The 25,143-nt window shown below is 31.4% G+C and overlaps 1 protein-coding gene across 2 annotated transcripts; it reads left to right on the top strand.

Moving 5' to 3' along the window:
• The first annotated feature begins 18 nt into the window (after positions 1-18).
• LOC127698820 (axin interactor, dorsalization-associated protein-like) lies at positions 19-25,143 on the top strand. 2 transcript variants are annotated; one of them, XM_052202511.1, is made up of 10 exons: positions 19-263; positions 6,319-6,382; positions 7,078-7,131; positions 11,960-12,014; positions 13,678-13,768; positions 15,209-15,252; positions 16,086-16,241; positions 19,865-19,987; positions 21,978-22,095; positions 23,519-25,143. In XM_052202511.1, exons 1-10 carry the CDS (start codon positions 148-150, stop codon positions 23,610-23,612), a joined length of 915 nt encoding a protein of 304 aa, XP_052058471.1. In that variant the 5' UTR covers positions 19-147; the 3' UTR covers positions 23,613-25,143. The 2 variants fall into 2 exon arrangements, with proteins under 2 accessions (XP_052058471.1, XP_052058472.1); XM_052202512.1 differs by having other exon boundaries at positions 21-263; positions 16,113-16,241.

The following is a 25,143-nucleotide window of genomic DNA, read 5'->3' as shown; positions in this document are numbered from 1 at the left end:
CCAGAAAGCGTCAATTAGACACAGAGCAGAAAATAAACAAAAATTCCCACGCTCATTTCCTCATGAAATTAATGAATTTGTATACAAAGAAAAGACAGTGATACATATTCTGTCACTATATTTACTTATTATGAGTGTTTTTCTGTAATGTCTTTTCTTGACGATGAAGATAAATTGATAGCTGCATGGCATAAAGCGTTTGAAAGGTGCACCGATGTAGACTTGTGGGGTCAACCACTGGAAGCAATTGATGGATATCAGAGGTTAATTTAAGTAATTTGACAAAGAATATTGCAATGTAAACGGGTTTATGTATGTTTTGAATACTCGTTGAATAACTAGTTATTTTATTTAATAAAGAGATGGGATATATATATCAAAGGGACTTGACACTACCTCATTAAAGCCAATTTATTGTCTGGTCATAGTTAATAAATGACACGATACGGAAACGGACGTGTACAATACATACCCGCTATTATCTTAATAATTTCTGATTAGTGTTTCCCCCAAGCATGCCCTTTTAAAATGACGCCATGCCCTTCTTTTGTCTTACTAAATGACGCCATGCCCTTTTTTCACTTCTTTGGATGACGCCATTGTCTCAAAAATGCCCTTTCTTCCTGTCTTCATGTTTCTGACAAGTTTATGACCCTCAGCTAATTAACATTTACAACAGGTGTTATAAAGTTGTGATTACAGTTAATTCGCTTATCGCCATCGGAGTGGTCACTAATCCGTTAATTATTAATAAACCTCATATATGACCACCATAATAATTTTCCCCTGTAAAATCAGTCAGTCGGCATTTTAATTTCAATATTTCTCAAGGCCAACGACCACAATTTGCAGTTCGTTTGTCGCAGTTTCGTCATTTGATCAAAATTGTTTTCCCCCGGACAGCTCGCTTTTTAATTTCAATATTTCTAAAACGATCACAATTTGCAGTTTGTTTGTCATAGTTTCGTCAAATGATCATATTTTCTTGATCTTTTGTATAAAACACTCAATTTCAATTAAAAAGATAGAACTTTATTCAAAACGTTCAGAAAAGTTTTCAAGAGTCAAACAGGTGCTTCCTTTATTGTTTACAATATACTGCGCATGCGTGAAAGTATTCCTATGAATTTATAGACACTAAAACGTAAATTACGAAACAAATTTAGGTTAAAATAAATGAGAGAGACAAATATAGTTCTTACTAAGCAAATCAAATTCAAAAAATGATAATTTACTGCCTTTTTTTTAAAACAAACCAATCCGTAGATGAATCCGTCACTTCCCGTTTACATTTCATTTGTAAATCGAAAATAAACATGATCAATTCTCGATTAATTTACAATTTACAGTTATTAGAATCGTTCCAATAAGAATTTGTACAATTACTTGGTTCCAACTTTATAGAAATGAATTCTTAATATCGATCTAAACTTATTATAAGGATATTGATTATGTCTTGTAATAGTCTTACAAAATTCTACAAGTTCATTTAAATTGTGAATCCTGGTTTAAATAAAGGGCCCAACTTTTGTTGATGAGGACTGTCCCCTGAAACTAATTGAATTGAAATTTTGAACTAGATTTTCAGATCTTATATCCTAATCTTCATATTTAAGTGCCACATCAGTCAAATCATGTAATTACTGCCTAGTAAATGTATGCCTTAGTCCTTCAAAGTCTGACAAAGATGTATAGCTAGTAATATACATACATCCTTGGTCCCTTGCTCTTACCCGAAATAATGTTAATTTTTATCTTTATTTAAAGATGCATATACAATATTATTTTGAAACAATACACTTGCTATCTTGATTTCTGATTCCATCAACAACTGCCAGTACATACTTTACCTATGCAATATGACAATTTATTGTCTTTCTTGTTTTCAGCATACTGTAGGTGCCCTTTTGTTAATTTTCCATACACTATAGGTGCCCTTTTTATAAATTTTTGCGCGCTCTAGATGCCCTTTTTCAATTAAGTTACCATGCCCTTTTTGTTTGATAGGGGAAACACTACTGATAATATCAATAAAATGTCATTCAAACTAAGTAATAAGTGATGCCAGTGTATAAAACTTGTAATCTATAACTTCAAATTTGTCATAATGGCATTCATTTCATAACAGAAGGGTTCATAATGCAAACAGGGTAATAAAAAATGGTGCCGATGGCATTTTCGGTAACCGTCAATTTCACATACCATTATAAAGCACTTCACATCAAATAAATCACACTTATATTGGTCATTTTATATGACAAAATATATCTACTTTACGTTAAAACTTATCATTTCATTGTATTTGCTGAATGTTTGGAATTATGTGGTTAATTTATTGAGCAGTTCCAATAGTTTTTCAGTCGGACGCTTCCAAAATCCATAAATCTCGGTATTTTTTATATATTTTATACTGAAAAGCCTATCAGATTCATTTCCAATTAGATGTACTGTTCCCAGATTTTGATAGCGATATTAAAGAAGATGGTTAATCTAAGAGTACTTTGTCTCATAGAATAATACCCTTGTAACTCAACCGTTCGGTCTGTGCTTTCCCACCAGGTCTTTAGACAACATACTGACAATTTTAAGAACCAACACATTACAACAACTGACAGGTGTCAGAAACCTAAAAATGATGAGAGGTGATGATTGTGCCAAGCAATGAATTCGCTCATATAATAAATAACCAAGATCAATAGAACAGTTTCATATCTATTAATCCAAGACAATAAAACACAAATATCGTGGTATCTCAATATGACATTTTAAACTGTGAACGTTCAATACATTTTCTAACCTCGCCCTATAGGATAAAACTGTGCAATGCATTTGAAGTGAAAAATGCCCATGATAAATCAAATAAAAATGAAAGTGTTTGGTATTCATGGTATTAGTGCTGTAAGTTTTTTTTTAATTCTAAATTCAGACACTAGAAATTTAGATGTGACCAGTTACTGAAATATCAAGAATTGTACTATTGTTTCCTATAGGAGGTTTTGGCGTGGTATGGCGCCCTGCCCTTTTTAGGAATAAAATTTGGCGCCATGCCCCTTTTCCATCGTATTTTAGAACGCCCGCCGTAATTTGGTTCTGCCATTCATCTTTTAGCAAAACCATTGTGAGTTATTTCTCTTGGAACGAACTAAAAATTTTAATGGCCGAAATTTTATTGAATTTCGTAATTATGTTTGAACAGTTTTGAAGCGACAGAGTACAAAATAGTGGCAGTGAGTTCATGATTGAATCTTATAGGAACTTTGTACCTCTACAAATTTAAAATGTAGACAATCTAAAAGGGAACCAGGTGATGGTTTGAGTTAAAATTTTACGATGCCTGGGATGAACATTACCACTGCCAGGCAATACATATGAAACAATGGTATATTCTATTAAATCCTTATCAATAACAGTGCCTTTATATCTATGTAAAGAGTGCCCTAAAAGTATAGTCCTCCGTGCAAATGATGCCCTTAAAGTGTAGTCAATCGCCCTAACAGTGCCCTCTGAGAACAAAAATACTCTGCCCTTTTCAAAAGCTGCAGGAAACACTATGTACACTAGTTGTTCTTAGAAAAAACTAACATCAATCAATCAAGTTCATGACGTCACACATTCCGAGATATAACAAAAATACATCAACTGGTTAACACTGTCCTTTGAGAGACTAAAACATGAACCTCGTAATTGCATGCACCAGGGACCAGAGTCTGTCCAGAAGAAAAACTAGATGAGTCGGAACGACACAAAGGGTCATGCTCGATAAAAAAGATTGAAGCCATTTTTAGCAGTGCAAAATTTAGAATGAAAGTCTGTATAACTTATCTTCACAAAATTTTCAAAGCCTATAGCCTGTAATTTCGGCAAAAAACAGAGGAGCGGAACCAAACTTTAAGTAGATCTATATTTCATCATAGTAGACTCACTTACTTAAAATCAGCTCATTATGTGTAGGCTTATGAAAAAAAGTCAGTATAACTGTTTCACGAAATTTTCAAAGTCCAAAGTCGTAATTTCGGCACAAATCAGCGGAACAGAACCTAACCTAAACTTGATCTGTAACTTATCATAGTAGACTCAACATTCATATAACTGATATTTTCATGAAGTCCAAAGCCTGTAAGTTCTGCAAAAATTAAAGGAGCGGAACCAAATGTAATCTCAATTAGTAATTCATCATAGTTAACTCATGTACTGAAAATCGGCTTAATATGTGAAGGCGGTTAGAAAAAAAGTCAGTATAACTGTTATTTTCATGAAATTTTCAAAGTCCAAAGCTTGTAATTTCTGCAAAAATCAGTAGAGAGGAACCAAACGTTAACTTGATATGTACACCATCATAGTAGACACACATTCTAAAAATCAGCTCAATATGTGAAGGCATTTAGAAAAAATATCTGTATAACTATTCGTTGCAGAATGACAGATAAGGGTAACACTATATGGCCCCGACCAAATTGTGGTGGGGCCATTAAAAACATGGTATTAAATTAATTCCAATTAAATCCTGGCCTAACCAGAACACAGTCTGAAACTGATCATTCTATAGCATTGACGGGTTTAAGAACTTAAAAACCATGCGATAATACACAATTTAGTTCCATAGTACGGCTCGAACAATTCAGAAGATTGACAACCATAACTCTAAAATATCCTTCTCCGATTAACCATCTTCTTGAATATCTCTATCAAAATGTATCCCGTCTCTTTATAAACCTGTTGTTCATAAAAAAACTAGTATTCAAAGAGTGTACAATTTTTTCTATTCTTTTCTAACAGAAATGTAGACTATAAAACCCAAAAAATATAAGTTTGTAAAGAAATAAATATTGAACATTGAAGTCAAACACTGAAACTGAATAAAATTAATTTTAAAGTTCAACTTGCCAGTATGGAAGTTTTCCTGAATGTAAAGAAATATTGTCCAGACGAGATTTAAATATCCAAGTCTGGACATCAAGTCTATAGCACGAGTAAACAATCCCAGCGAAACTTCTAAGGACAACCTTAGGCTAAATATAACTGAAAATAGTTAAGGGGGAAGTTTACAACCCATAAACATAACAATATTTGTTTTATTATTCTCATACCAATTCTTTGACATAATGTTGCTGTTAAATAGTAAAGAAAAAAGTTTTTTGTGATGAAAACAAATTATGTTATTTGTAGGTGTTGCTTTTGACACTGGATGGTCTCATGAAAATATATATCATGACTCTAGCAATACACGATCTTCCAATTAGTGCATTTTCTGGCCACAATATTTTCATGTCACTATATCCTTTGACACGTTCTTCCCCTCCCTCACCCCAAATGACCCCAGTATTTTAAAATCTGTCTTTGAGATAGTCCAAAACAATGCCAGAAACAACCCGACAAATGATGGAATCTACATGTACTGAAGCTAATTATTTCAGAAAAAGGGCTTTAAAAGCTCTGTACCCCCTCCAACAAATGGACATGGCAAAATACTCCCAAACTATACTGTACCTTCCAAAGAGGAAGAAGCCCTTATATTAATTTCATGAACCTTTTTGGTCAGATTAACAAATTTTTGGGAACTGCTACAATGCTTTACAACATGGCAGCCATGTCAACAGTCATACTTTCTTCATATCTTCATTTTATGTACGTGTACTGCATAGAATAGAGAATGGAAACAGGGAATGTGTCAACACATGGTCAAAGAGACAATAACACTACCAAATAGCAGAAAACTGCCCAAGGCCACCTTTGGGTCTTCAACGCCGTGAGAAAATCCAGCACCCGGAGACGTGCTTCAGCTGGCCCATAAACAAAAATGTATACCAGCTCAAACTACACTTAACTCTGAAAGATAGAAATGAACCAAAATTTAAAAACACACAAGACTAACAAAGGCTAGAAGTTCCTGACTTGGGACAGGTGCAAGCATGTGGCGGGGTTAAACATATTTTGTGAGATGTCAACCCTCCCCCTATACCACTAGCCAATGTGGAATAAACAAGCACACAAAAAAAGCACAGTAAAGCTCAGTTTAAAAGAAGTCAGAGTCCGTTGTTAAAATAGGTAACGGAAGAAACTATGCAAAATGTAATGTACCTTTTTGTGAAGTTTCAATGAAATCCATAGATGTTGAGATTCATGTACAGAAAGCTTTCAATCAGTCACAAGGATACTCTTAAATATAAAAATTATCTTTTGAGTACAAAAAACAATTTTCCTGTCTCTCCTTTAATGAACTACAATGTCAGAGTACATGTATGTATGCATGTATACATTCAGTTTTTTAAACTACATGTACATGTAGATAGTCGGTTCAGTTTTTTAAATTTTTTTCAGACTTTCAAAGCAACTCCTGCAATGTTCCAATGTGGACTGTCAAATTTTCACCGATGAACAAAAAGTAAGTTAACACTGTTAAAACAAAGGCTACAGCTATTGAACTACTGCTATCATCTGCTACCTCAGTATCATTTGTTGCTTAACAGGTCAAGGAAAAGAAATGCATTGACTAAAAAACTTGAGGCTAAATACAGGTTGTATCATTCCTGATCTTCTGACATTACAGAATACATATTCAGAATTCTGTTTTGAATATATATATATAATATAAAACAAAATGAAATTATAAGGAATGTATGTACATGAGATAAATCTCAGGTAGTACAGTAAATATAAGCAACTATCATGACTATTATTTATAGCTCCATGCATGGTATTTAGCAATGAACTAACATTCACATTGTAAGTTAAAAGCCCATAGATTCAAGATAATATTCTGTTTTACAATACAATTTTAGACTTAAATAGATATATAACATAGCAGACCAATGAATGTCTGATTCTTGACTTTGGAAAAGCACAATGAAATGCTCTTATTGAAAAGTTTCTGCATGCAGAATTAAAGTTTAAAAAAAAAAAAACTAATGTCCAAGAAAACTAATTCATGATTTTACCTTTAATTTGAATTTATTGTTGACAAGAGGCTGAAATGTCAGAAATAAATGGTTATTGAAAATGCTATTACAAATTTATTAACATTGTATCATGTAAACCACAAACATTTTTGTTAAATTAATTTTTGTATTTTCATTACAGAAAATACTTTCAAAGATATCTATTTGCTTGGATCTAAGGTGTAAATCATTGCAGGTTTGTGTTTTTCTTTAATTATTAATGATTAAATATTCATTTTGTTAATTTTTTTCATCAAAATGTATACAATTTTTAATCACAATGATGATATGCATTGAAAGATATAGTGTAATTCTTTAAATACTGAATTGATTCTGAAATTATTTATTTATACAAGTTACTTCCCTTATCAATGCAGAATAATGATGAACAGTTGAAAATAACATATTCATAACCTTTTTTTTGTACGACCGCAAAAAAATTTTTGTGGTCGTATATTGGTATGACGTTGGCGTCGTCGTCGTCGTCCGGCGTCGTCGTCCAGCGTCGTCGTCCGAAGACGCATTAGTTTTCGCACTCTAACTTTAGTTTAAGTGAATGGATCTCTATGAAATTTCACCATAAGGTTCAATACAACAAAAGGAAGGTGGGGATTGATTTTGGGGGTTATGGTACCAACAGTTAGGAATTAGGGGCCAAAAAGGGGCCAAAAATAAGCATTTTCTAGTTTCCAGACAATAACTGTGGAACGGTGTATGGATCTCTCTGAAATTATACTTATGTTTCCATACCACAAAGGGATGGTTAGGATTTGCTTTGGGGGGTTATGGCTCAAACCGTTTAAGAATTAGGGGCAAAAAAGGGGGAAAAACAAGGTTGTCCTGGTTAATGGACAAATACTTTAGTACAAAACATAATTTAAAGCAGTGTAAGGGAGATAAATCAAATACATCATTGAAATTATCTCCCTTACACTGCTTTTAAATTATGTATAAAGTAATGGTTAATGAACAATTAAGATAATTTAAAACAGTGTAAGGGAGGTAATCCAAATACAACGTTTTGGTTACTTCCCTTACACTGCTTTTAAATTATGTTTAAAGAAATGCATATTTATAAAGGAAGACCAGTAAAAATATCTGCAAATGTTGCATCTTTTTTTTTTACAAAAAAATCCATATGAAAGATTTGACACTATATTTTAAATTCTATTATAAAATAGATTAAGTTAGCACTATGGTAAATTTAAATGGGTAATTATGGTTTGGGGAAAAAAAGGGGGGGGGGTGTAAAAAGAAATTGTGGGGGGTCAATTTTTTCTCATTTCAGATTTCAGAAATTAAAAAGAATTATTCTTCAAATATTTTTTTTTTTCAAATTTCAAATATTGAAAAATTTCAAGAAGTAATCTTTAATTGCACAGTATGGCGCAATAGATTTGTAAAATCTTTGACCACATTTATTTATTTGTTATGCCGAATCTAACCGTGTATTTAGATTTTTAATTTTGGATCCAGTTTTCAAATTGTTCTACATTAAGGTCCAAAGGGTCCAAAATTAAACTTTGTTTGATTTTAACAAAAATTGAATTCTTGGGGTTCTTTGATATGCTGAATCTAAACATGTGTTTAGATTTTTGATTATGGGCCCAGTTTTCAAGTTGGTCCAAGTTGGGGTCCAAAATAAAACTTTGTTTGATTTCAACAAAAATTGAATATATGGGGTTCTTTGATATGCTGAATCTAAACATGTATTTAGATTTTAGATTTTTTGCCCAGTTTTCAAGTTGGTCCAAACTGGGGTCCAAAATTAAACTTTGTTTGATTTCAACAAAAATTGTTTATATGGGATTCTTTGATATGCTGAATCTTACCATGTATTTAGATTTTTTATTTGTGGGCCCGCTATCAAATTGGTTCATATTGAGGTCAAAAGGGTCCAAAATTAAACTTTGTTTGATTTCATCAAAAATTGAATTATTGGGGTTCTTTGATATGCCAAACCTAACCGTGTATTTAGATTTTTAATTTTGGGTCCCGTTTTTTAAATTGGTCTACATTAAGGTCCAAAGGGTCCAAAATTAAACTTAGTTTGATTTTAACAAAAATTGAATTCTTGGGGTTCTTTGATATGCTGAATCTAAACATGTGTTTAGATTTTTGATTATGGGCCCAGTTTTCAAGTTGGTCCAAGTTGGGGTCCAAAATAAAACTTTGTTTGATTTCAACAAAAATTGAATATATGGGGTTCTTTGATATGCTGAATCTAAACATGTATTTAGATTTTAGATTTTTTGCCCAGTTTTCAAGTTGGTCCAAACTGGGGTCCAAAATTAAACTTTGTTTGATTTCAACAAAAATTGAATATATGGGGTTCTTTGATATGCTGAATCTAAACATGTATTTAGATTTTAGATTTGTGGCCCAGTTTTCAAGTTGGTCCAAATTGGGGTCCAAAATTAAACTTTGTTTGATTTCAACAAAAATTGAATATATGGAGTTCTTTGATATGCTGAATCTTACCATGTATTTAGATTTTTTATTTGTGGGCCCGCTATCAAATTGGTTCATATTGAGGTCAAAAGGGTCCAAAATTAAACTTTGTTTGATTTCATCAAAAATTGAATTATTGGGGTTCTTTGATATGCCAAATCTAACCGTGTTTTTAGATTTTTAATTTTGGGTCTCGTTTTTTAAATTGGTCTACATTAAGGTCCAAAGGGTCCAAAATTAAACTTAGTTTGATTTTAACAAAAATTGAATTCTTGGGGTACTTTGATATGCTGAATCTAACCATGTATTTTGATTTTGGACATTGGACCATAATAGGTAAATTAAAAAAATTGAAGTTATTAGACCACATTCTTTCTGTGTCAGAAACCTATGCTGTGTCAAATATTTAATCACAATCCAAATTCAGAGCTGTATCAAGCTTGAATGTTGTGTCCATACTTGCCCCAACTGTTCAGGGTTCGAATTTGCGGTCGTATCAAGCTGTGCCCAGCGAAGCATTTTATTGACAATTGTTTTCAGCTAAATACTCGAGTTAGATTGAAAGCACTGATATGATGTTTAAACAAACCAAATATAACATTATAACATGTAAATTCAGATATAAGCCTTTGGTATGATAAATTCTCACAGAAGCTCTGCATATTATTCCTCAGGACTTCTGAAGGGATGTAACTTTTATGAAGATTTATAGTCTATTCTTGATTCAATTATAGTTAGAAATTCATTAGGTTAAAAAAGAGGAAGTAAAATTTAGTTTTCCCAAGATATATTTTGATTTTACTATAAGATTTATAAATGAAATTAATTTACTTACATTGCATTTTAAATGGATTGTTAGAGAAATTCATGTAAGTTGATAGACTGGTAGTCAGATTTTGTAAAAGGATTAGAGGTTAATTTTAAAGGTGTCTTTTGATTGGATAGCTGTGATAGTTTACATAGAACTAAATTGCTGTCTTTGGTGATGGAATAGTCATCCCTTATTAACAACACTCACAAATTACCTTTTAGGTTGCATTAACAATAATTAAGGATTGAAGTTGTAAGTTTTTCTCATAACGTAAGTGATCAAATTTTGCCAAAATATATAAAAAATTTGGTCACTTAAAACTTAAAACTTCAATCCTCAATCCCCAAATTTCAGGATCCTTATTCACCAAATCATCTCATGTAAGAAGGCATATTTTGTCTTTTGGAGCATTAAAATGTGTCATAAAAGTACAGAGTGTTTACCCTGAGAGTTCTGCTTGTACATAATGATTTACATACAATCATATAGCTTGATGTGAAAAATTATCTAACCTCTTTAAAGAAATGAAAGTTTGTTTGTTTGTTTTTTGGTACTAAATGCCACTTTCAGTTACTATGGCTATATAATGGCGGCAAGTTTTTATTGGAAGAGGAAGCCAGGGTACCTGGATATAACCACTGACCACTGCAAGAAACTGAAATCCTTGTCAATTAAGACCTCACCACGATTGGGTTTGAATCTCACAACCCCAGAGTTGGCAAGCTAGGGCTACTACAGATGAATGACTTAAACCACATGGCCACCTAGGCCCTTAAAGAAAACTTAGGTCACTTTGACCTACAATTCTCCTGTCAATGACTTAGGTTGAATTTTTTACTTTTTTTCTTAATAGTGATACTTAAAACTTAAGATTAGAAATCCTAAAGTATCAAACATAGTAGAGTTACTTCATGTACAACAAGTTAAGACTGGTCAGGATAATAATCTTAGAATTACTAATAAAACATCTTTCAGTTGAAGATTTTTTTTTTCAAATACCATTTCATGTCGAGTATAACCATTCTAGTACAAAAATACTGAATTCCAGGCTAGTTAATTCCTTGCAGACTTAATCATACCATACAGGACTGCATAAATACATAAGTGCAAGGGACTATAAATATGTATATTAAAAAAATTATGTGATGAAAAATACCAATTTTTTTTTTTTATTGTCAAATTACAATGAATGCTTGCTTCAAAGCTGGATTTTTTTGGTAATTCTGAAGTTTAATTCTCAGAATTTTCTTTATAACTCTGTTAAAATAATGCAGTTATTGTTTCACCTTACAATTTCCAACTGTCGCTAGTCACACATAGGTATAAATTCCGTTGTCTTTCTTCTTCTTTGTCATCAGCATGGCATTTTATGTTAATATTTGAAATATATTGAAAAGGCCTTGCAGAATTTAACCAAAATTGCACACAGATTCTTCTACAGGATATGAAATTATGCACCTGCCATTTCAATTAATAACTTTAGTGATTTTTTGGGGGGTTCCTATATCAAATCATAGACGTAGTCATTTCTTCCAATATCAGTTTGTTAATCTGCAACACTCCTGGACAAAAATATGTCAGAATCCAGCCAAATGTTGAATGGAGTTGTATACAAATACATGCTATTTGATATTTTTTTTTATCTAAGTGGATGTTGAGTTTTCCAATGACAAAACATAGACTTAGTCATTTTTGCTTATATCATTAAAGGGGAGACAAATCTTTCCATGAAGACTAACACATTATATTTATAAATTTTCAGAATCCAGGAAGTATAGAGGGAATTTTGTTAGATGATTTGAAAAAGATCGGAAATAGTAAGTGAATAATTTTTTCTTCATATATTTGTAATTCTCTAAGATATGAAACTGATTTAATAAATGTATCTAATAAAAAAGATCATCAATTTTTAGCTCCAAAAAATATTTTTTTATAGATCCATCCTATAACATGGGCTCTATAGTAAAAAACTTGCAAGTGTAAGTTAATTTTCTTGTAAGTTGTCACAAGTTAGTTCTATATGAACAGTGATTTATATAAAGCTTTATATTTCTGAAGGTAGAAGACCTGGATGCTTCATATCTTGTATGCAGATACCTTATGTTACGAAGTTTCCGTCAATCATATGTCAATCACATGTCCATTGTCCTTGACCTCATTTTCATGGTTCAGCGACTGCTTAAAAAAATTTGAGTTTTTTGTCATGTGAATTTCTCACTTATTATGAGTAATAGGATAACTTTATTTGGTATATGGGTTCCTTGCAACATCTACATGTCCGTCAGACAGAGTTCACCTGACCTCGACCTCATTTAATTGATCAGTGATCAAGGTTAAAGTTACATGATTAGGTCGGTTTCTCAAATACTATAAGCAGTAGGTCAACTATATTTGGTGTATGGAATGATTGTAAAGGGTACATGTCAGTCTGGCAGGTTTCAACTGACCTTGACCTCATTTTCATGGTTCATTGGTCAATGTTAAGTTTTTGTGTTTCACTCTGTTTTTCAAGTACTATAACCAATAGGTCAACTATATTTGGTGTATGGAATGATTATAAGGTGTACAAGTCTGTCTTGCATGTATCATCTGACCTTGACCTCATTTTCATGGTTCATTGATCAATGTTAAGTGTTTGTGTTTTGGTCTGTTTTTCAAGTACTATAAGCATTAGGTCTACTTTATTTGGTGTATGGAAAGATTGTGAGATGTACATGTCTGTCTGATAGGTTTCATCTGACCTTGACCTCATTTTCATGGTTCATTGTTCAATGTTATGTGTTTATGTTTTTGTCTGTTTTTCAAGAACTATAAGCAATAGGTCAAATATATTTGGTGTATGGAATGATTGTAAGGTGTACATGTTTGTCTGGAAGGTATGATCTGACCTTGACCTATTTTTATAGTTTGGTCTGCTTTTCAATTAGCATACACAATAGGTCAACTATATTTGGTGTATAAAAAAATTGTAAGTTGTATATGTCTGATTGACACAATTTATCTGACCTTGACCTCATTGTCATAGATTTTTAAAAATGATAAGTTTCGGTAATGCTTTTAGTAAAACCATTACCTTTAAGACTTTCAACATAAAATCAATGGTCAGTAAAACAGGCGAGACATTTCAGTGTGTGCACTCTTGTGTAATACTATTAACAATGAAATAAATAGTGACAAATAATTGGAATAAAAATGAAAAGTTCTTGTTATTATTCCAATTGAAAAAAAAACATTTATCAAACATTTCCAGTTCAATAATTTATTATAGTTTATTTTAGAGCCCCTTTTGTTTACATCTGACTTTCCACAAACTCTGAAGTTCAGATAGAACATTGGTTTAAGACCCATTATTATGTATTAGTTGTAAAACATTTTGATCCACTGATGTCTGGATATAACACTATTATTTTTATAATATTTATCATAAATACATGAAATTACAAAAGTGATATTTCATTTCAACTATTAAATAATTTGCAGCTTTACAGAATATTCTTAATCAGAAGAGTAAAGATTTTCCAGTAGATGTGACTGCAGCTCAAATACAATCACAGACATTCAATGGAATCAAGTATGTTTTTTAAGCCCCACCTACAATAATATGTTTTCCAGTTAGTGCATATGTGTGTTTTCTGTCTGTTCATCCCTTCATCATGTTCATCTGTCATATATCAAGTTAAAGTTTTGATTTTAAGATAGCTCACCATGAAGTTCTGCTTCATCAACTTCAAACTTAGTACACTAGTACACATGTTTGTTATGATTCAGTTTAAAAAAAAAAAAAATAAGTTATGGTTCAGAATTTATGGTTTAATTAACAAGGAATTGTGAAAGTGTGAGATGGTCATTGTTTCCTATTGACACACATTCTTATTTGTATTCTAAAATGCAGTAACTGTACCATTGCTGTTTTAAAAATATAAAAAAGGAGATGTTGAGACTATGTCAATGGAACAGCAACTAAGTCTGCTGGAATTAAGGTAGATTCATGGTATACCGCCATCTTGGATTGTACAATCTCTATACAAAATTGGTCTCGTTATTTGCCCAAATCTGCAAATTTGGAGACAGATTTGCAATTTAATGGTTAGATTGTTTATTTATATAAAGAAAACTTGGTGATTTATTGTATTATTCAAAATATTTAAACAAATATCAAATTTTTATGTTTTTAGAATCATTTTTTTCAAATAAGCCATTTAAGGGGGACTCTTCTAGTAAAAAATATATACTGGACTGATAGGGAAATTTTTAATTTTTACTTGTAGCAAGAAAACAAGTTCGGTGAGACCATTTTTTCTTTTTATTTTCTTAAAACATATTATAAAACCTATCTTCTTACAATTTATTTCAAAATTCTATCTCATAGAATTTTTTTTATGCACACAAATGTGTTTTTTCATGAACAATCTAACCAAATTTAGGCAATTTTCAACGACTCATAGCTTGGAAAATAGCACGGTGACCCATACTTTTTATTATATTTTTGAAAAAAGCATAGTAAAATCTTCCTTTTGACAAAGTATGAGAAAATTCGAAATTATGAACTACCTTAATTGCCAAATTCCATGTTTTCTTGACATTTTTTGCAAATAATATATTGTAAAGTTTTTAGTCTTCTACTTATTGTCCTTTTTAAGGGTGTACTTAGATGAAATTTAAAAAATCTAGAATTTAAAATTGATACTATAAGTCAGAAGAGCATTAGTTAAGGAACAAAATAAGCTGAAAATATTGTTGTTTCTACTCATGAATATTACATAGTCCGACACAAAGTTGATTATTTGTCGTTGATTTATTCTATGAAATCTTATAAATTTTTGACCACCCTTTTGATTTTGGGTGGATATTTTGAAAATTTCTTGTATTATTTAAGGTATGAAATAATGTTTGATACTCATCTAAAAAGTTATATTTGAATAAATCCTTTATTAGGTATCTACATTGATGTAGATATTTTTGTCAAGCAATTTTAATCAATTTAAATAACAACTTTGTTCATGTATTTTAGGACACAACACAGTTCTGACAATGAAGATGACAGACAAGAAAAAGGTAAATTTTACCAAAATCACCAAAATACTGGAGAGAACATCAGACCATATCAACATCCAACTCCCTACTCCTCTGAAAAAAAACCCATCAGAAGTACAAACAAAAACATCAACAACGAAGAAAAACATGCTTCAGATAGTCTAACTTTGTACAGGCACAAAAAGTAATGGGGTTAAACCAGTTTAATGTGCACACAAAACGATGCATTTCTATTGTTTTAAGACTTATGACATTTGAATTGATATTTTATACTGAGGATTTAATATTCGTGGGATACCAATTTTTGTGGATTTCGTTGGTATGCCTTAACCATGAATTTAAATGTTCAACAAAGTATACATGTTCTATAGGCTTGTATGTAGACTTTGACAAAACCATGAAATCAAATATCCACGACAATACAAGTTTTTCCTCAAACCATGAAAAATTTAGATTTGACACCATTATACCTAGGTGGTACATAACGCTACAGGGAGATAACTCTGTAAAAATCAGCTGAACGTTTTAATCATGTTTTTTTGTTAAGGAAATATTAAGCTTCTCATTGAACAAAATTAGTGTTAGTCAAACTGCTATATATCCAATGAAATTTTTCCGCTAAAGTTTATGGTTCAAATTTTTTTAAATTTTTATTTTGTTGTCAAAGGGTCAAAGTAAATATTTTGTCAAAATTTTATGAAAATTAAATGAGCCAAATTAATTTCAGTCAAGGTGTTTGGTATCACCTTAATCCAGCATTTTCCGCATGGAAAGGCATGTAAGAATATCTATCTGTTTCATCACTTGACGTGTTTTCCTGTATCTGAAAGTGATTTATGCCTTTTGACTTTTAGATGCCTTTTTTGTATATGATGTTTCAGTTAAAGGAAGTTTGTTACCAAAGCCAGTTTCCTTCGGAGGATTACCGATGCTTTCTATCAGGGTAGAGAAGATTGGTCTGAAAGATGCTGTATCATACATTGACCCATTCATCACTGTTTCTGTTAAAGGTTTGCAAATTAAAAAAAATTAGTTAGCATTGATTTCTATGAAGTGTAATGTGGGTGAGTAAAAAAAAGATAGGAAACATCAGAATTTTTTAGATGAATGGGTAAAGTTTGCATTTTGTCGTAAAAAATCAGCATAGGAATCAAATTTCATATTTGAATGGTTACAAGGGCCACATTGACCATGTTGACTAGTCAGTGGTGTGTGTCATGCTGTAATTACTCTCTCTGTGTACCAGCATGATTGTCTCAACCAGTTTTTAAAATTTTTATGCACAGTTTTAATTCTTATAAAAGGGAGGTCCCTTTCGTTTTTTGAAAATTTAGACAACATTGTGGTAAAAACTTTGCTTTTGTTCAGAATTTTGAGAAACATTTTTTTGTGCTTGAAATTCAACATATAAGTTATGTAATGCTATTTTCAAAAAAATTGATTCCCAATGACAGAAAATTATTTTTGTAATACTTTTTGGGGTAAAAACTAGGTGACGGGGGCATGAAGTGTTACCCTTGGCTTTTTGTCTTTCCATCCTTCCGTCTTTCCGTCTTTCTCCCTGTCCCATTTTTGTTGCAAAGCTTGAGCATTTGTGTCCTCAGACACATTTTTCTTTTATATTTGTTTAAGGATTTCAATGAAAAGTGATACATAGATATAATAACCTATTCCAAATTCATTCCATTTGTCAATTTTTTTTTTTTTAAATGTGTATAAAACTTACTTTCGGCTGAAAAATTACAAATTTTCAGAAATATCATTTTGTGCTAGGATTTCAAAAAAATTGATATATATATATATGTGTAATATCCTATTTACAAATTTTCAAGACTCCAAACAATTTAGAACTTGACATATTGCATTATTATTATTATTATTATTATGTGCGTCAAAAAATTATATTTTTTTTTATCAAAAGAAGACAGTGTTCCAGCTAGGATTTCAAAAGGGCAGGGTGCCAATCCTGAAAAAGGGCATTTAACGCGTGATATGATTATATGAAAAGGGCATGTTTTAATAAAGATATTAATCAAACATTGTCTTTATTCATTGAATCAATGGTTATATATATATACAAGTACAACATGATTAGCCCAGATAAAACTCTATCTGTCTACTTTTTATGCTGAAAAAACTTGTCAACCACCTTATCACACAAGTTTTCAAGGCATTGCTTGTCACAGTTTAGCTTTATATGCAGTATGTTTTGCAGGGTTTCCTGCTTCATTCTGTTTCTATGGTCATACAAGTTATACCTGGGAAAGGCCCTTTCTGTCTCTGCTGTGCTTAATGGCAATACAGCAGCTGTGCTCAGTAAATGCACAATGTTAGGATGTAGTGAACAGTGAAAATTTGTATTAAAAATAAAGAATACAGAAAAAGATGACCAAGGCACCCTACCCACCCTGCTACAAACACCCTCTTTAACTTTTCCCATAAGTCAAAAGACCTAAACATATAAATTATAAAGCCAGAAGTATGTAGACATATCTTAGAATATCTTAAGGAGGTAACTCAATGGTAGGAAAAATAAAAATGAGTTATCTTTCTTTATTCGGGTGTGCTCCTTCTTTGGAGGATTATACACAGTACATAGAAGAAGTAAATACGATTAACAATGGCGGCCGGTTTTGTTATTTTCGTATCAAAAGTGAGGGCAGGCAAAGACAAATACGTCTGAATTTGCTAAAAAAATTTACAGAAAACAAGTGAAACGATGTTTTTAACATGTTGATTATGGTTTTCGACTTTCTGTCAATTACGTTTTCTCCATGAAACTACGGTAAACATCGCAAATTGTGTAGTCGTATAAACATTTCTTCATGCCGACTGACGGATTCTATTTGAATGAATTAATGTTGATGATCATTTATGACCCATCCGATAAACGGATTATCTGTAACAACAGATTATGACACCTGTTGTAATCGTTGATTAGCTTGGGGTCGTAAACAAAATCATAAGGTAAAATTTCGTAATGGCGGATCATAACATTTATAAAGAACAAAATAAAATACAATCGATCTTCAAAAAGGCAGGGCGCCCTGGAAACTGCAAAAAAGGCACAGGGCGGCACTTAGGAAAGGGCGGGCGGACCGCCCTGTGAAAATGGCCTAACTGAAACACTGGAAGAGGATAGATGTAGGCAAAAATTTTGAGAAATGTCTTCTTATGCTGTATTTAAAATATGCTGGGATTTTAATGAAATTTGATATTTTTAGGTATAATTTTCTATTCCAAAATGAATCCCTGTGTCCAAAATTTGGTTGTCCGCCCTTTACAAATCTTCCCACCAAAATACATAGTGCTTGGATTAAAACAAAACTTATATTTATAGAGAACACACCCTGAATTATTTGCTGTTGTCAAAATTTAGGAAAATTTACATCGCATGAACATGAGTTGCTTAGTATGAATCGGTTTCTGTGCCTTACAAAAAAATATGCATGCTGGACCCTTGCCTTTGAGGAATGATATATGTCTTTGGCAAGGCTCACTCAACCTTAAAAATGGAATAAATACTGGCAAGTTACTTATACTTGCCTCAAATCCTAATCTTACCATTTGTAAGTCTTAGAAATTTGATTAAATTGATGTTTGATTGCATTAAACTAATAAATATTTTGAAAGTAGTGAAATGTCTGAGATTTACAGTTACAGCCCCATTCCTTGGATATATTTGTTATTTCCCATTACTGTGCATATTCTTTAAGACTGTGAAGCCAATTTCTAAAATGTTTTACCTAATTGCTGTATGAATTCACCTCTACAAGCTGATCAACTAGTTAAGCATTTTAGCTCATTGCTTCAGTGTAAGGTTGTTATTTTGAAACAAGTGCAATGTAATAAGAATTATTCTTACCATCAGAATCCATTATCCACCAAAATATGATTTTTTTCCCTCTAAAACCATAAAAATTAGTACACACAAAATTAGATGAATCCACAGTTTTTTAATACTTCCCATTCTTAGAACTTTTACAAAAAGGACCATGTTTGAAGAAGACTTAAATTTTAAATAAAGTTGCATTATTACATTGGGTGCAATGAAATACTGTGATTTCACAGAAAAATAAAAGGAGATAATTTCACTTGAAATAAATTCTATTCTCTTATCTACATCACACAACAGTTGGTGTTGTTGTCAAGACATTGTTGATGATTTGCATCAAAATGAATTTAGAATGTGTAGATATAGATAAGAGTTCCTAGCATTTTCTACTTTATTTCCATTAAAAAGTCCATGATCAATGTAATAAAAAAAAAAATTATCAGAGAAATCAAATAATGAAATATCGAAAAATATTCAACTATCTACCTAACAGCATTTTTTATTAACTCATGCTCTATACTCATTAGCTGAATAAATGTGTTGTTCACTGAATCATGAATATGTTACAACTTTAAATTGCGAAATTAAAGCATGCATTTATTTTTGCAATTTTTGAGGAATGGAAAAACATGCATAAAGGTATATATTTATCAGATTTCAGAATGAGAGTTCTTATTATTGCCATTCTCACCCAGTCGCATTATTTGCATTTATAAGAAACTGAATCTCGCAATAATTTCTGAATTTACAGTATATTTGAATTCATGGATTAGTTATTCTATAATTGTGTAATTTCAGATGCTAGTGGTAGTGATATGACAGCTCCACAGGACACACCAATTGCTATGAACAAGGAAGGAAGCTATTTGATTTACAATGTTGATGTTTTTGTACAGAAGTGTATTGATAGTTTGCCATTAGGTAATGTTCATGTGTAACACATATTTCCCATTACTTAGCATATTCACAAGAGATTTTGCACATTAATGGATCTGACAATTACCTTTCTCTCTCCCTCTGTAATATATTCAATTTGATGTACAATGATGATGTTTGTGTACAAAACTGTGTTGATAGTAAACCATTTTTGTTTTTTTGTCATGTTGCTTATTGTAATATTGTCACAGCGTCAACAACTTGTTAACGTTTGTGATTAGCTCAGTTTTAAGGTGAACTACTACTGGAAAGTCAATGATTTTTGGTATGCAGTTGTATTAGCATTGGCAATGGCACATCTTATTTCCATTGAGATTTTTTGGTCTGTCCCTTCAGTCATGGTTCATCGACTTCGAATGAATCCCTTAGTTTACATGTTAAAATACTGCCTTTTTTATTAGGTCAAGCTTATGAGGAACCACTAGTGTTAGATCATTGATATTTAGTATGCAGTTGTATAAGCATTGACACATCTCATTTCCATCAAGATTATTTTGCCCCTCCCCCTCAGTCATGGTCTATTGACTTCGAAACTTTTGCTTAGTTTACATGTATTAGTTTGTGATTAGATCAGTTTAAGGTGAACCATTAGTGGTTGGTCAATGATATTTGGTATGCAGATGTATTAGCATTGGCACATTTCATTTCCATAGAGATTGTTTGCCACCCCATTAGTCGTGGTTCATTGATTTTGAATGTTTTGCATAATTTTGTGATTAGATCAGTTTAAGGGAACTATCAGTGGTACATCAATGATATTTGGTATGCAGGTATATTAGCATTGACACATCTTTCCATTGAGATTATTTGGCTCCCTCTCAGTAATGGTTCATTGATTTTGAATATTTTGTATTATTTACATGTTAAGTTTGTGATTAGATCAGTTTCAGATGAACGACTAATGTTAAGTCAATGATATTTGGTTTACAGTTGTATTGGCATTTAAAAGTCTCATTTCCATGGAGATTATATGGCCCCATCCCCTCATCATGGTTCATTGACTTTGAAACTTTTACATTGTTTCCAAGTTAAAGTTTGTGTTTAGGTTAGTTTAAAGGGAACTCTTATGATAAGTCAATGGTATTTATTTGGTATGCAGTTTTTATAAGCATTGGCATTTCACATCTCCATGGAGTTTTTTGGCCATGTACCTTCAGTCATGGTTCATTGAGTTTGATTGATTTGCATAGTTTACATGTTTAAATATTGCCATTTTAATTTCAACATTTGCATTATACCATCAAAATTACGAAACATGAGACATATTGCTGTGTCAACAGTTTAATATTTAAATATTTTCATTTTACTATCAAAATAACATACAGGCAAAACTAATCTCTATTTCAACAGTTTATATGAAGTTGAATATATCTATATTGTGGTTCACAAGAAACATTCTGCTTTTGAGGACGTTATTTTAAAATGGAATAATAATATAGAACTGTTAGCCGAATAGTGTACAGTTTCCCTCCTGGATTGGCTTTTCATGTGCTCTTTAATGACAATCTGGTCCATGTACATGTGTGGCAAAGAAAAATGTTTTATCTGACTGATTTATAGATTGTTGGTGTTTAACTCCTATTGTTGCATATGCTGTATCCTGGTGGCCAGTTTTTATTGGCAGAGAAAGCTGGAATACCCAGAGAGAACAACAACCTTTGACAAGAAAACTGGCAATCCTAGTCAATTATTAATTGATTGGTGTTTAACACCACTTTCAACACTATTGTGCTATTTCGTGGCGGTCAGTTTTTATTGGTGGAGGAAGTCGGAGTGCCTGATGAGAACCACGACCTTCGATAGGAAAACTGGCAATCCTAGTCAATTAAGATTGGAGTCAATGCACCTTGCCGTAAATAGGGTTAGAACTCATCACCTTAGTTTTGACAGCTTATTGGTCTCTGTAGATGACCACTTGGCCACTAAGGTGCAGGCTTGTTTTAGACTAAAATGCTTAATATTATATATTTTGTAGGTTTTGCAATATTTTTTGAATTGAAGCATTACAAACCAAAGAAAAAAGATGTTAGTACTAAGTGCTGGGCCTTTATGGAGAAAGATGAAATCAAAGAGGGACAAGCTGCCTTAGAATTGTATGTATTTCATCTTATGTTATGTATATAATGAATCATCATTCCAATGATACAAAAACTTCCAAGACATCTAGAAGGAAACATACAGTCTTCATTATAAGTGTCTATACAATATGTCAAGTTCTAAATCTTCTGGTGTCTAGAAAACTTGTAAAATCTTCCATCAGCATTTAATTCCATAAATGAAAAAAAGATAACTCCCGACAAAGTTCCTGTTCATGAGCATGAAACATTCAAAATAAGCTGTTTGATTATATATAAAACTCAAAAGAAGCACAAGTCCTTTAATTTTAGAAATGAAAGCTAGCAGATTTGTCTTGACATCATCAATATTTGTTACTAAATCATTTGTTTCCATACAAAAAATTAATTGCATTCTGGGAATGTAATTTGTATAACAAACTATCACAGAAAAGTTCATGCTATCAAAGTGATTGATTGATTGTTGCTTGTTTAACATAAATTACCAAATATTTCAAGCACATTATGGACGAGAACAAATTAACAGTTAATACAATAGGTAGTTTCTGCAAATAAGTTGATCAGAATGAAAGGGAAAGAAAGTTGAACTGCTTCTTGAAGATGAGGGCATAATGGATAGGGGCAGAAATTTTGCCTTGCAACAGGTCATCTACAGATTCCTCAAAAAGTTGATACGAATATTTATAACTTGCAGATAGTGGGGCACCTTTCCTATCAAAATGAGTTAACATTTAAAAGTAAATGAAAATTGAAATTACAGTTCAATAGGAGAGTTTCGTGATAGTTGTTGTTTCAATGTGGAGATTGTAAAAGTCATATCACGTGACATTTTTCTATGCACATGCCTAGATTTTTACAAAGGTGAATTACGCAAATGTTAGGATTTAATTAGATTTCCACCTCAAAATAGTCTACCACGCTGTTCTAGTTTGACTTCCACTCCCTGATGAAAACCTACCGTAAGGTGACATTGTCCATATGTTGATGCTTTCATGCAGAAGATGTTGTACTGATCCCAACACTGCATAGATTTTTTACGTAAAACGAAATCGGACACGGAAAAACAGACTATCTCTGAACTAAAGTATTACAATAAGTTTTCACCTATTTGTTGGTAGGACAGACATTTCTTTTATGAAAAAAAAACATATCTCAGTGATTATTTATTTTTTCAAGAGCCCTTTTAAAGTTTAATATTACAAATTCAGAAATAATTGTGTGCATTTATTATTATGATTGTTCAACAATGTACACAAATGTGATTTCAGGAAATGCTGCATACAAAAAATGCTACCAAAATTTAAAGTGGAAGTTTTTACTTCTGTGAGACCGATCATGTCAATTATTTTTCAATAATAAAAACATTGCAAAAAAATGTTGAACTTTCAGTAAGATTTAAATCAATTAATTGTTATCATTTGATGTTTTTAATCTTTTTCAGATACAAAAAACCAACTGATTTCAAAAGGAAAAAATTAAATCTGTTGACAGTTAAACCATTATATTTACACCTGAAGCTGTTGATTAATATTTAAATGTTTTTTTTTAATTTTTAACTATATAATATTTTTATATATACATATCATTTTATATACAGGTCTAATGAAGATTTTTTTATTAACTTTATACAGTTTATTAAGTAGAATGTTTTTGTATTATTATTATTTTTTGGTCATAACAGGATTCAGTTATATTTTTAAGTTACAAGTATTATTTTTTTTGCACTAATGGGAGATAACTGTTGATTGGACAAAGGGATATAACTGCAATAATTATTGATTGTTTTTGTGTTTTGTTAAATCAGTTTGTACAGAATCCCCTATTCAGGGATGTAAAAAGCTAAAAACTATATCAATTTCTGCTAAGGCCAACTAAAATAAAGAAACTGATGGAAAGCAAACAAATTCTTGGTTACATACATGACTTTAAAAGTCTTCAATTGTGTTCTCACTTTTTACTTCATTTATCAGTAAATCAGTCACTGTACTTTGATAATTTTTATGCCTCCATGATGAAATGCTGAATTAATTTATCTCTGACAAAATCTCTGTGTGCATATAGGATATATGGTTTGTCTATCATACTCCTCTTTTAGTTAAAAAGATAAAAAGTCGTGAATTTGTTGAACAGATGTACATATACTGAATGATGTGCACATTGACAGGATTTTTATTTTCTTCAGTTTTATTGAAATTTACCAGTTATTGAGCTTGGTCAATTTTTGCGAAAGTTCCCATATTAGTACAGTATTTTTCGGTCAAATTCATCTTTTCACTATTTATTAAATTACCCTGCTGATTTTGGTTAAAATACTGTGTAGTTGAATTTAAATTTTTTTTTTTTTTTAAAGCTATCACTATTTAAAATGTATTGATTTAAATTCTGTTTAAAGATAGCTGTTTGTCAGTGATTTAATTTTATTTCTTTGTAGGATTTTGATAGCTTTATATATCTTAATTGTTCATAAGCATTATTTGTCTTATCTTGTGGTGTTCATGAACTACCAGTATCTGGTTTTAAAAATATAAATTTAAAAAAAATATCTAAAAATCAGATCTTCAGAACTTCTGACATTAAAATGAGGTAATGATTTTTGCACAGTTCATGTATATTCACAGTTTCATATTGTTTTTGGTCCAAAAGAGGAGATAAGTTTTTTGCCTTATTAATTAGAGCATTACAACAATTCATGTTTTACATTTAAAATAATTGATAGGTATATGTGAAAGTTTAAGTTGTAAGATCTATAAGATATTATAAATATTCGCTGAGATTGAAAGGATGAAAGATTGCATAGATTTAGATTTTATTCTAATAATTAGTAAAATTTCAGTGAAAATTTGGGCCAAGTAAGGCCCGTAATATACCTTGTCCTTTAATTTTCATTGGACAATTAATTCATAGTAGATAGTTCAGCATAAGCTATGTGTTCAATAGGCAGAAAATCATACTGAGTGATGTCTTCCATTAATACGTTCTTTATAATCTGTGTTCTCTCTATAACATTGTAGTTTTATTGTAGCTCTATAGTTATTGTTATACATAATAAAAATGTTTTATATTAAA

Source organism: Mytilus californianus, unplaced genomic scaffold (genome assembly GCF_021869535.1).
Source record: "Mytilus californianus isolate M0D057914Y unplaced genomic scaffold, xbMytCali1.0.p SCAF_4, whole genome shotgun sequence".
NCBI lineage: Eukaryota > Metazoa > Mollusca > Bivalvia > Mytilida > Mytilidae > Mytilus > Mytilus californianus.
Note: the sequence above shows the minus strand (reverse complement) of the source record. Positions and strands in the feature narration are given on the sequence as shown.

Coding starts and splice junctions, on each gene's coding strand:
- LOC127698820 (XM_052202511.1), top strand. CDS start 148: ATGTCTTTTCTTGACGATGAAGATAAATTGATAGCTGCATGGCATAAA. Junction 15,253..16,085: donor AGATGACAGACAAGAAAAAG/GTAAATTTTACC, acceptor TTTGACTTTTAG/ATGCCTTTTTTGTATATGAT. Junction 22,096..23,518: donor GGACAAGCTGCCTTAGAATT/GTATGTATTTCA, acceptor AATCTTTTTCAG/ATACAAAAAACCAACTGATT.